This window comes from Lutzomyia longipalpis, chromosome 2, assembly GCF_024334085.1.
Source record: "Lutzomyia longipalpis isolate SR_M1_2022 chromosome 2, ASM2433408v1".
Lineage (NCBI taxonomy): Eukaryota > Metazoa > Arthropoda > Insecta > Diptera > Psychodidae > Lutzomyia > Lutzomyia longipalpis.
This window is the reverse complement of record NC_074708.1, coordinates 35,710,328-35,723,184: the sequence shown is the minus strand read 5'-3', so window position 1 is coordinate 35,723,184 and position 12,857 is coordinate 35,710,328. Positions and strand designations below refer to the sequence as shown.

Below are 12,857 nucleotides of genomic sequence, written 5' to 3'. Positions count from 1 at the left end.
TACTCTCCCTCTCAAAAAAAAAAATAAATAAAGTAAATTTAAAATTTGTTAAATGCCAAATTTTCGAACTTTTTCATCGTCTATCGTTGATAATATCTCTTTCAAAGGCCCAATAGAACTGACAAATTGGAAATTATCACCTCTATATTGAGATTTTGGAAAATAGAACTTGCAGAATGACTTTACGATAAGCTGTGGTGTGAAAGTCTGAGAGCTGCGAGATGAATGTGATCTATAAATTTTACTACGTCCACCCTCTTGGGTAATAAATTAACTGAATCTTTCTCGTCCAGCAATTAACCCTAAATAACTTGCATGGACTCTACCAAACCAAGTGGCATACCGAAACATTCTCAACAATTTCCCATTAACTAGAAACATTTCTCGCAGCAAGTTTCGGTGTCTACTGGCATAATATACCTATACCTACCTATTAAAAGTATGAAAGAAAGCAACCTATAGCTCAAAAAGTAAAGGACTCTTTCCATTATGTATTAATAAAAAAAATAAATCCTTTCAACGCACTGCACTCTCATCTGTAGTTAAGATTATTTAAATGCAAGCGCATTGCATGTACTGCACCGCGTGCTAATTAATGTTTGCACCAAAATCTATATATACATATTATAAATACAATAAATATATATAAAGCAACAGCTCTCTAATTAATGTGATATTGCATAAAATTTTAGCGCTGAAATAGCCACAGCGCTATTTTGGCGCGTGATTTAATTAAAAGTAAATAAGTTGAAAGTTTTTTTCTTTTTAAAAATTTTCGCACAATGCAAATCAATAGATAAAAAAAATTAGGCGTGTAAGCACATATAATACAGTGAAAACTAATGAACGTTCGCATATTCAAAAACAGGTAGCGTGGATTAAAGCGGATGCAAAAGCCATATTAGCAATTCATGAGGTAAATATTTTCAAATGCAATATTTTATTAATCTGCTTTTATAAAAAAAATGGCAACAACGAAAGATTCCAAGTCACCTGTCCTAATAAAATGCATAATAACTCCTAGCTATAAATACATATATAATTAAATGAATTATGCGTAATTGTTTAAACTCCAGCACGTAATCACAAATAATGACCGTCTCAGCGTGACACACAATGACTTTAATACATGGACACTTGTGATTCGCAATGTTAAGATGGAAGATCGGGGTCAATACATGTGTCAGGTCAATACGGATCCTATGAAAATGCAGGTAAATGGAATTGGTTTCCTATAGTTCATGCTCGTGATTGTCAAGCAGGGGCTAATTTAATAAATCGATATGCAAATGACTTTTGATGTTTTGTATGTTGCAGACTGCATTTCTGGAAGTGGTCATACCACCAGATATCATATACGAGGAGACCTCGGGTGATATGATGGTGCCAGAGGGTGGTTCAGCGAAATTAGTATGCAAAGCGCGTGGCTACCCAAAACCGAAAATTGTCTGGAGGCGAGAGGATGGCAGGGAAATCATTGCCCGGAATGCACCGCATGGCAAAACGAAATGTGAGCTTAAATCTTCATTTTCACTCTCTCACCTTTTTCCTCCTATCCCATATATGTATGTATGTATAATGAAAACTCTAAATCTAGAGGGGATGTCGGTTGTGGACAAATATTTGATGTGTACTTAAATGCATTCTTTTCTCTTGCGCTTAATTTAGCCCTTGCGGTTGAGGGTGAAACGCTGTGGCTGTCGAAACTCACGAGATCCGAGATGGGTGCGTACTTGTGTATAGGTAAGGATCATCAAGTTCACCCAATGAATTTTCCAACACTGACCTCACAAACCACCCTATTTTCCATTTTCCCAAAAAGCATCAAACGGCGTTCCTCCGTCTGTGAGCAAAAGGATGAAGCTGCAGGTTCACTGTGAGTAAATATAAAATTCGCAAATGGATTTCCAAATGGAGCTCCGACATGGTCATAATTTAAAATTCAAATAGTGCAAGTGATTCAAGTGGACTCCTAACTCGGTTATCTTCCGGTTTCCTGGCTAAGTATTATGCCAGTTACGGCTGGGGATTCAAACCAAAATCCGGAATGAACCTACCCCGCCGCACACAAACACCACTCGGTCCTCACTGAAGTATGTTGAGATGGAGGAACGAACAATAGCAATGAAAATGCTGTAGCATTTCATTATTATTGTCAAATATTCCAAATAGGTCCAACTTTATCAAACTAACACACGATACTCTCTGTGGTGTAATTGAATGAAAAGCAGATTTTATTCATAAATTACTGTCATTATTATCATGGTAATCATGAACATTTGCAGCACCGATTATATGTTTGCATAAATAAATTACTCCCTATATTCTCTTACATAATACACAAATGTACATACGTATTTAATGATGTAGGTGCTTAAAAATCGAAATCTCTGTTCAGTTATCTGATTGACAGAGATCATTTTTTTATTTTAAAATATATCATTCAAATATTAATAAAATTTATTCAAGCTTTTCCATAAAATTAAAATGGAATCGCTTAGATGAAAACCTACATATGTTAGTAAGCTATCTAGGTACCTTATTATTATTATTATTATTACATTTATTCATTCTATGTGTGTATACATAAGAAGATATATGCCTGGCACGAGTTTTTCAACTGTTTGGCTGGCTTACAATTTTAAGTGGTAAAAATAAGAGAAAAAAAAATACATTGAGAAAGAGAAAAATAAACAAATCAACAAGCGAGAGAATTTGATAATATAAATGAATGAAGTTGTGGAAAACGGAGGAAAGGCTAAGGTAAACTAGTAAATGAAAGAAAGCGAGAAAAAAAAAAGAAAAAAAAAAAGAAGAAGAAAAAGCAGTGGCGAGAGCAGTTCGTCAGTCCCGGTATCTTGACACCGAGAGTAGCCTAGCTCCCTCAACATCCAGGTCAAGAAGGAGGCTGTCGACCTCCCTCATGCTGCACTCGCTGATCCTGCTGAGAATGTTGTTCATGGTTAAGGGCGCTAAGAAGTTGCACGACCTCCTGAAGAGCTCATTCCTGGGAGTGGGCACGATAAGATGCTCCCTGCGGGAAGCTGGGTTGGAGACAAACAGTACTCCGAGGCGTCCCCCGAAGAAGGCACGGGCAATCAGCCGGATGTAGAGGTGAGCAATTGGGAGGATTGACCACTGCCTAAACAGAGGCAAGGAGTGTTCCCTCCATTGGGCAAAAGACATAGCTCGGATTGTAGCCTTTTGTGCGATCACGAGCGGCTGCATATGGGTATTTGCAGCGCCTCCCCAGAAGATGGCACCGTATCTGAGGACGGAGTCTGCAAGGGCGAAGTAGAACATCCTTAGCAGATGAGGCGAGCACACCCTCCGAAGTGCGTACATCTGGCGTGTAACAGCCCACATCTTCTGCTTGAGTCCGGCTATGTGCTGAACCCATCTCAAGGACACATCCAGAGTTAGCCCAAGATATTTGAACTCGCTGGCCCCAGAAATTGGCATACATCGATCAGAGCTGCAGTCAGAGAGTCCACGGGAGCAGCCCTGAGAGTGGTAGGTAACATCACGGAGATCCGCATTGCCACTGGACGGCGACCCAAAGCTCATTAGCACAGTTTTGGTGCTCAGGAGCATGCCGTGGGAGTCCATCCAGAGCCTGATGCTTCCTAGGTCGCCCTCAATGGAAGGGAGGACCGCTTCCAAAGAGTCCGCAGTATACAAAATAGCGACATCATCTGCGTAAGCCGTTGCAGCCCCTCTGAGCCGCCCCAACTCCAGGAGGCTGTTGATGTAGACCAGAAACAGAAGCGGGCCAAGGACAGACCCTTGAGGCACGCCTAAGGCACAGTCCACCGGCTCACTTAGACAGCCCGCATGAAGTCTGACCCGCTGTGACCGTCCAGTGAGATAGGACTCAAGCCACTGATGGGTGCAGCCGCGGAAGCCAGCCGCCCACAGCTTTTCCAGGAGGATTGCATGATTCACGGAATCGAAGGCCTTGGTGATATCGATAAATAGCGCCGCAGAATAACCCCTCGTAGGCGTATTCATAGATGTGTTTAAGTCCCCAAGTAGTCGAGCAATTGCATCCTCGCAAGACAGGCCACGTCGGAATCCAAACTGAGCAGCAGATAGGAAGTGATGATGCTCCAGAAAGTTCGTCATACGCGTGTGCACAAGTTTTTCCATAATTTTAGAGATAGTTGAGATCAAGGATATTGGACGATAGTTCCCAGGGACTTTTCTATCGCCTTTTTTAAAAATTGGCACAACGAGGGCGGTCTTGAGAGCATTCGGGAAGATTCCGGCCTCCAAGGATTTGTTGAAGAGGGATGCCATGACGTCGATCACGTTGTAAACTATGCGCTTAAGAGTCAGGTTGGTCAAGCCGTCAATGCCAGGAGCGCGCTGATTATTTGAGTTCATGATGATATCATAGATCTCTTGGGAAGTAACAGGAAAGAAATAGAAAGAGGCATCAATCTGCGATTCCGGCCATGGGGGATAGGAGCTGGTGTCCAGATGGGAGGTTAGATCTTCAATCACACTAGTGAAAAAGTGATTCATTTCGTTGCTGATGTCGTTCGCATCCCGAAGTAATGATCCATCACTTGTTGCAATAACCTCAATCCCGGATGATCCGTGGGAACGCTTTGCGAGCTCATTCATAACTTTCCAGCATTTTTTAGGATCATTACCTGCTGAAGCCAATCTGGAGGAGTAGTATTGGTCCTTGGCAGATCTTACGTCGTCACGGACCTCCCGGCCTATTCTCCTACTGTACTCAACAAGTCTGAGATTGCTAGGATTCCTTCGTGCCAGACGCAGCAATTTGTTTTTCCGATAGATTTTGCGGCATAATTGTTTAGAGATCCAGGGCTCAATGGGACAATCACGGCGGCCCTGTAGAGTCTCCGTAGAAGTGCAGGAGTCCACTAAGCCCCTTAATCGTCCAATGAAGAGACTGAATGACACATTGACATCCCGGCACTCAACAACATCACTCCAGTTTTCAGCCAGGAGGCGGGAATTTAGGTCAACATAGTTAATCTTCTTTTTAGTGCTTCTTAGGTTTTCCTTGCGAGCCGGAATTTCAGTCACGTCAACACTAAGCAGGACTGTAGAATGGTCTGTGACGTTCGAATGAAGAATCTCTACATGATTGGTAGTTGGTGATCCCGTGGGGTTACGAGCAAGCACATGGTCAATGCACGTGGAGGAGCCAGACGCGATGCGAGTATTACCTATATCTACTTATATTTGCTGTGTTATTAACAACACTCTTAAAGAATTTTTCTTTTGAAAAAAAAATCTGAAAGTCCGAGAATTTTCAAGGAGGAAATCCTAGAAAGTTGCTGAAATATTTGACTATGACAAGAATGGAAGTGAGGTCATGGAATAAGTAAAGAATGCAAAAGTAATCTCAACTTTGAAACCAAGAAATCAGCATAGGATGGGGAATTGCCCTGCCTCGGGGTATTTTCGCATATTTTGTGGCTAGCATCAACCCAAAATAAGTATCGCAGCTTCGGGAAAAATATTTTATGTGAAAAGATTCTTCATCGCAAGGAATTCAAATTGGTTTTCTTTCTGGTGGGTTTAGCATGAAAATATCTCGGGTGTTGAACAAATAAGAGAATGTAGAACGCACAAAACTGCAAACGGAAAAGGGGAAATAACCATCCGCAGAATCAGCAACCAATTTCGCGGATAAGATTATTTCCTCAACACTGAATAAATTATTTCATCTACATCACGCTTACTGTTTCGGAATTTTTGCTCATCTCGTGCAAGAGGCCTATTAAAGAGAAGGATGCAAAAATTCAAGCATCACCCCTTCCCCATTTTATTTCACCACCCAACTCTTCCTTCCATCTGTAAACGCATGTTCCTCCACTCTCTCTCTCTCTTCCTCTACATACTTATATACCTCACTATGTATATCCTGCCAAGTATCATTTCCGTCAAACTTTTTTAATATTTTCCTGGTTGATCTTATGTGCATGAGGCATACGCTCCTGGCGGCACCGCATTCACATGAGGAGAGAAAATTCAGGAGTCAGAAAGTTTTTCGATACATTTTTAAGCATCAGCAGAGAAAAAGTTTATCCCTTTCTCTTTTCCACCTATATTTTTTTCATTCTTTTCTCTATATGTGTACCACTTTCATCCCATTTACCTTTTGTAGTTCCAATGTTTGGTAAACTCGCACGAAAGGGAAAGATTCTCCACGTTTTGCCACCCACCCAGCCAGCCAGCTTCCCACTTTTAAACCAAGCAACGTCAATTCAATTCAGATCGGGTTTGATGCAAACGCTTGCGCGCAATTCAACAATAAAACACGATAAAAGATACTTCATCGTCAAATATTCAACCCCTAGCAACAGTGGATTTGGTCCCCCAACCTCAAGCGTTTATCCCCGAATTTCCGCCACTATGCGTATTCCCATAAATCCCCACATTGAGATTTTCTAGCGGAAATTTTCATTGCTCTCTTCTTATCCAACTTTTATTCTTATGTTGTTCTACAAAGCGCATAAACGCTCACGTTATTCTAAATCTCTTCTTTTTTGTTGTACCTTTTCAAATCAAACCACATGTTGTGGAAAATGACGATGAAGATGGATATACTCAAATTTTGCTTAAAGATAAAATGAAAATATGTTGGAAGTTTAGGAGATATTAAAATGGGATTGAATAGAATGTTTTCCAACACTAAAGTAATCTAGCTAAAAGATTGTCTGATAATACAGGTAGCTCCACAGAAAAATAAATAGTCAAAAATATTAAAAATTTAAAAATTTATTTTATGGATAAAAACTATTTCAAAAACAAACGAGGTAATCAGTATTTGACTATCTAATGAAATCGAACAAAAAAATAACTCTAATTTATTTACAGGAAATTAGGTGTTAGGTACGACATTTCGAGCGACATCCTTTTCCTCTTCCTTATGCAAAAATTATTATTTTCAAGCGTGTAAAATTAGGAATGAAACGACAAAAATAAGTATTCATCAATTATACGATTTTTTAACGTTATTTTTCCGCCAATTTTTTGCCTAATTAATAGGCAAAGAAATAAATTTTCGAAAATATAAAATAATATGGTTCTTCCGTGATTTACAACCATTTAAAATTTCAATTTAGTTTATTCAAAATTGACCCAAAGATCATTCATAAATTCTTCGAATTTCTGAACTATCCGGAATATCCTTTAGATTTCTGTTATATAGTAATACAGCCCCTTATTCTAATACATAAAGCGGTTAGATTAGTTTAGTTTTCAACCTTATTTGCCAACAAATAAAGAGGAACGGCATTGAATAAGTGGGGCAAACTACCCCTGTTTGCTTCCTGGTGTGGCGGGATTTTACTCGGTCATCCCGACTCATTGTCAAAACATAAAATATTCCGGGGATTAGCTGGTCTATTGTTATATTACTGGGGCATTGTTTGACATTTTGCACCATTTGTAATAATTTCGTTTGGGGATCTAGATCCACGAGGAACAATTTGCCGAGGGAGTTTTCACGGCGTGAACGCTCTCTTGTTGTGCGTTCATGACGTGGTCATTTCATTATATTTTAACATGAATATGTAGAAACATAAAAAAAAGTACAAAAAATCTACAAATCTACATGTAATCTATACATTTTAAATTATCTATTAAGAGAAATCAAAAGAAAATTTTAATTCTACCAAAGCAAAATCACGTTGAATCACTTGCAACTATAACATATAAAATCATTAGAAAAATTATATATGTATAGATAGCCAAGTTATATTCTTTATCATTTCTTCTTGTATAGTTCACCCCCTCATTCAAGTTCCAAATCAACTTGTTGGTGCACCATATGGAACAGATGTCACACTAATTTGTAATGTAGAGGCGTCCCCTAAAGCCATAAACTATTGGCAACGCGAAAATGGTAAGTTTGCAAGTTTGCACTCTTGCACAAAGTGCCTGACAAAAGCACTCATTGTGGGAGACACCAACGAAACAAACACACTAATTTGTGGTATATGAAAACATTTTGTGAATTGTGTATTATTTTATATCTTTTTTGTTCTTGTAGGAGAAATGATCATTACCAATGATCGATATGCAATGACAGAAACAGAAAATTCAATGTATGCTGTTCAAATGGTCTTAGTGATAAAGAAACTGCAAAAGGCAGATTTTGGAGGATTTAAATGTATATCAAAAAATAGTATTGGAGATGCTGAAGGAACAATTAGATTGTATCGTAAGTTTATTCATTTAAAATTAATCAATTTTTATCGAATTTCCGTGTTTATTTTTTTAATTAATTGTATTTAATAAATGCTTGAAATTCAATAGATTGGGCAGCTTATAGAACCTTCACAATTAATTGGTTGAGCTTTAAAAAAAATCATAAATTATTTAACCACAATTAGAAATATATTTAAGAGGATTTACTTCTTTTGCTATTATAAATGGAAGAAAACTTTTTGCTTAACTTTCTGGATAATAATCCATGTTTATTCTCCTAAAGTCCTTGTCTTGTCTATACATTATGTAATATCAAATAACTACACGTGTTACAACCCCAATACAATAATAGGGAACGTGAAAAGAAATCCACCGCGATGGATTCTTGAAGAATAATCCCAAGAAAAGGGAAAAGGGAAAAAGAGGGAAAGCAAAAAAACAATCAAAAGCTTCATCACAAAATAAAATTCACATTCGAGCAATTTTTCTTCTGTTTTTTTTATCATCATACTTCTTTCTTAAAATTTAATTCACTTGAGATTTAAACGATGTGCGGCACCCCAAGAGGGTAAGGAATAGCGCACACTGAAAATCTCCACCACGTGAATGGAAGAAGTATATATAGAGAATCCTGGGGGGAAGGAGAGCTACTGTGGGGATTGAGGGTGTCGGTGTATAACAATTTTCTCCGGCACGGTTTTCATTCTCCAATTGTAGCTCCGGCGGTGGTTGGGCCAATTCTCTCTACCAAAACCCCGTTTTGAAATTGTTGGAAAGATGAAGTGTACTCTTATGAATGTCAGAGGAGGAACACTGTTGGAGTGGTCGTGAAGAATGAGGAGCCACTTGACTCAAACCATTCTCAATTTTCGCTTTATTGCACCATTTCCAGTCGTTCTTTTGTAGATCTTCTTCCCCTAAAGTTCACGATGGGTTATTTGCTCTCTCTTCCACCCTCTCGTTACACACTCGCGCTTACACCATTACACTACGAAATTGCATCTTTAAAGCCATCGTGGGGTAATAAATGTTTGGCTTCAATCACATAATTCATTGAATTTTCCATGATTTGTATTTATTACATTTTTTCTAATTACAATTCATACCATAGAGAAAATTCAGTCAACGGGTTTAGGATTATATGGAAGTTCTTTGTTGAAAGTTAAAATTTTATTTATTTTATTTAGAAATGGAGCCACCGAAATCAACGAAAAATCAACATAGACAGAATGGTGATGATGATAATGGCGGAAGTTCTGTAAGTTTTTTTTTTTTATTTTAAAAATTTTTTTTGTGGCTTTTCATGTACATTTTCCTATTTTGTGGTTATTTCACCTTTCTTTCCTTGAGTTTATGTGATGCACATAAAGAATAATATGTATTATAAATTTGTAATATATGTATGTTGCGTTAAGGAGAAAAAATGAGATAAATAATGAAAACCTTTTTGATGGATAAAACAAATGTACAATTAGGAAAATAATTTATCAACGAACGACGACCTACACGAGAATGGGAACATCATCAACAAAAACGGACGCCTCTACAAAGGTTTGCAGTCCGGTGAACCCGACGAAATGAATAGCAGTGCAAATAATGGTAGACTTGCCGCGAACCATTCCATCATTTTGCTCTTCATGTTCTTCCAAGCTATGTATATGGTGAGTGTGGCTTCTGCCAGCATCCGGAGATACCCATTTTCGGTGCTCTCATAGTAATTGAAAATTTCCCATCCTAAAATTGAGGAGAATAAGTGAATGGACGTAGACCAAGAAAAGTCGACTTACTCAGTTCGAGTCATGAATGTAATAAACCTCCCGTTGTAACTTGACAAAGAAATTAACTGGCGTATTTCGAATCTTACAATTTTTTCTCTATTTGAATTCACAAAACTCTATTGAAACTAATCAGTAAATCCGCATCCTTATTGTCTATTTATTTCCCCTTATAAAACTTACAACATAATTCGATCATTTACACCACTAGTCCTTTGTCAAGGGAGACTTAGAAAACAATTTGTAAATAAAATATCTAAAAAAGAAAGAAAGAAAAGAGTTTAGAAATTTATACAAGATGAAAACCATGAGACTCACAATCTTTATAAATAAAAAGTAAATAATGTATGAAAAGGTTATTTAAGAAAAGCATTCGTAAGTAAAATTACCAGGCAATTACCAAAATAAACAGATTATAAATGTTTAATTGAATGTTAATTAGCATATATTATGTTTATCTTATTTCCCAGTTAGGATCTAGCAAATGTTACTGATTGCACCTGAATTGAAAGACATTGAGAAAACTTTATGCTCAAAATAAAAAAATAAAATAAAATAATAATTAAAATACTTTTTCTATTTCTGAAAAAGCAGTAAAACTTTAATCTGTAACATCAATTTTGAGCCAATAAAAATTAAGTAAAAACCATTTATTAGTCACATGATTGTTTACTGAAATAATAATACAGATTTTAGTAGTAAATCCAAGTATGGCTTTTTTTGGTAAGAATTCCATCTTGAAACCTCTTAAGTAATCAAAGCATATAATGTATTAAATAGTAATTGACTGTTTTGAATAAGTAATACCTATATTTTATTGCTCAATATGATTTTTTATTCAAAGCGATTAAAAATATTCACTCGGAAAAAATTTAAATTTTACAACGTTTGGCACTACAAAGATACCTTGAGGAATAGTTCCATTATCTCAAAATTTAGTAAACAATTTGTTTTATTTAAAGATAAATTTAAAAAAAAAAACAAAGTTTGGCATTTTTCGATATTAATACGACGTATTTAACTTTATCAGAAAGGCTGCTATCTAAATATTTTTCCGAGCGCTTCAAACAATATTGCCCCCTTTTAGGCCACATTGACAAGCTTCCACCACTTTCTCACTCACTTTGGCATCCACCTCAGCCTATTTGACCACCCATTCAGTCTTCACGCCATTAATCATTTCAATCAATCCAGACAGACGTGGGCTATGATGACGGCAAACGGATGGTTATAAGAGAAAAGATGATGGAAAACCATTAACTGCATCAATGAATCATGTTTTAGGGATGATTTTCCTTTAAATTGTTACCCTTAAACCTGTCCCAAAATTTTAAATATTCTCTTAATATTTTAAATAGACAAGACGATGTTATTGAACACAATAACCGAATATTTCATCAAGTATTATGTTATGTATTATACCTTTAGAGCTTTTAACTCATTAATTTAATTTAATTAAATTTAGGAAAATATCGTTTTCTTACAAAAACAAATAATAAAGTTAATATAACTATTTCATATATCAACTTATTGTATGTACAATGTGAACATCACAAAGATTGACAATAGTGTTTAGTCAACGTTCCTTTTTTCCTTAAAAGAATTTTCTAATATTTTGAGTTTTTTTTTTGAATTTCGCGTTAGTGCCACACGATTGTGTCGAGTGATTATCTACCACAATAAAAATGTTCTTAAAATCTTAGATTAATATTTGACTCAAAAAGTCAAAAAGCTCTTGAAAGTGTGATTGATAAAAAAAATCAAGCAAACTATCTTACCCTTAGCTTTCTAACTTTTATTTTTAATTACCTATTCCTTTTCTCATTGAAAAATCACTTAAGCATTTCATGTCAATTTTAAACGCAATCAAACATTATTATTTTTCTCCTCATAACTGTATAACCACCACCTAAAGCACATTCACCTTTCTTATGAGCACGATAGCTTCACTAAAGGAAAAAACATGTCATGAAATAATACAATAACAAAGTATTAATAGAAAGAAAATTTAAATGATAAAATTATCAAAAAAATAAAAAATAAAATAATAAGTGCCAAACAGATTTTATAAAAAAAAAGATTGAAAATATTATATGAAAAATATCTGACAAAAATGTATTGATTAATGACATAAATTCTAACAAAAACGTGACGCAATGTTAAACTTATTGTGTTTTAATGTAATATACACCTTCATTTTCTTTGCTTCATTGCAATTCTGTTAAAACCAACCTGAGAGGAGAATTTTATAAAAAAAAAGATGACTTATGATTTCTAAAAATAATATATTGTAAATAAAAAACGAAGAGTATAGGGCATAAGTAAAGACACGAAAGAAATGTATTGGATCAGACATGGATCAAAAAATTGAAGGAGATGGATATGAATAAAAGAAAGTGACAAAATTAGTATAAAGGCATTTTATCATACCAAAACCATTTACTATCATCTTCCCCATGAAAATATCCTTCACATTGGCGTTTGAAATTTTATTGCACAAGACACGAGATTGACGGTAAAAAAAAGTAGGTAAGAATATCGTATTATGGTGCGAGATAAAACGAGAAGAAAATCATAGGAAAAATATAAAATGCACATACAAAAAAAACCCCGATAAGGTATCGAAAAGGGAGGAAAACATCAAAGATTTTCACTGAATGTCTGATTAGTTTCTACTCAAACCTATACCCAATGGAAACCCCACGAAAGCTAACAGAAAATTTGATGCCGAATTCTGGGAAAGAGGGATTCTGTATGTATCTGATTCTCTGTAGGAAAATGCTTTTAGATCATATATATAGCACTAAAAAATCGAGATGTTATATTTTGTCGATAATTTTCAACATTACATCATACTAACATATACTATAGGTAGAAAAATGTCAT

At 35.9% G+C, this 12,857-nt stretch overlaps 1 protein-coding gene across 3 annotated transcripts in view; it reads left to right on the top strand.

Annotated features, from left to right (window-relative positions):
• LOC129790465 (protein amalgam) overlaps positions 1 to 12,379 on the top strand; it is a 55,938-nt gene extending 43,559 nt beyond the window's left edge. For all 3 annotated transcript variants that reach the window (XM_055827954.1, XM_055827952.1, XM_055827953.1), the window contains exons 6-14: positions 869 to 916; positions 1,077 to 1,214; positions 1,318 to 1,510; positions 1,669 to 1,743; positions 1,823 to 1,876; positions 7,772 to 7,891; positions 8,039 to 8,209; positions 9,384 to 9,454; positions 9,672 to 12,379. In XM_055827954.1, the coding sequence (XP_055683929.1) occupies positions 869 to 916; positions 1,077 to 1,214; positions 1,318 to 1,510; positions 1,669 to 1,743; positions 1,823 to 1,876; positions 7,772 to 7,891; positions 8,039 to 8,209; positions 9,384 to 9,454; positions 9,672 to 9,911 (1,110 nt within the window). In that variant the 3' untranslated portion in view covers positions 9,912 to 12,379. The remainder of the gene's footprint in view (positions 1 to 868; positions 917 to 1,076; positions 1,215 to 1,317; positions 1,511 to 1,668; positions 1,744 to 1,822; positions 1,877 to 7,771; positions 7,892 to 8,038; positions 8,210 to 9,383; positions 9,455 to 9,671) is intronic.
• Positions 12,380 to 12,857: the final 478 nt, after the last annotated feature.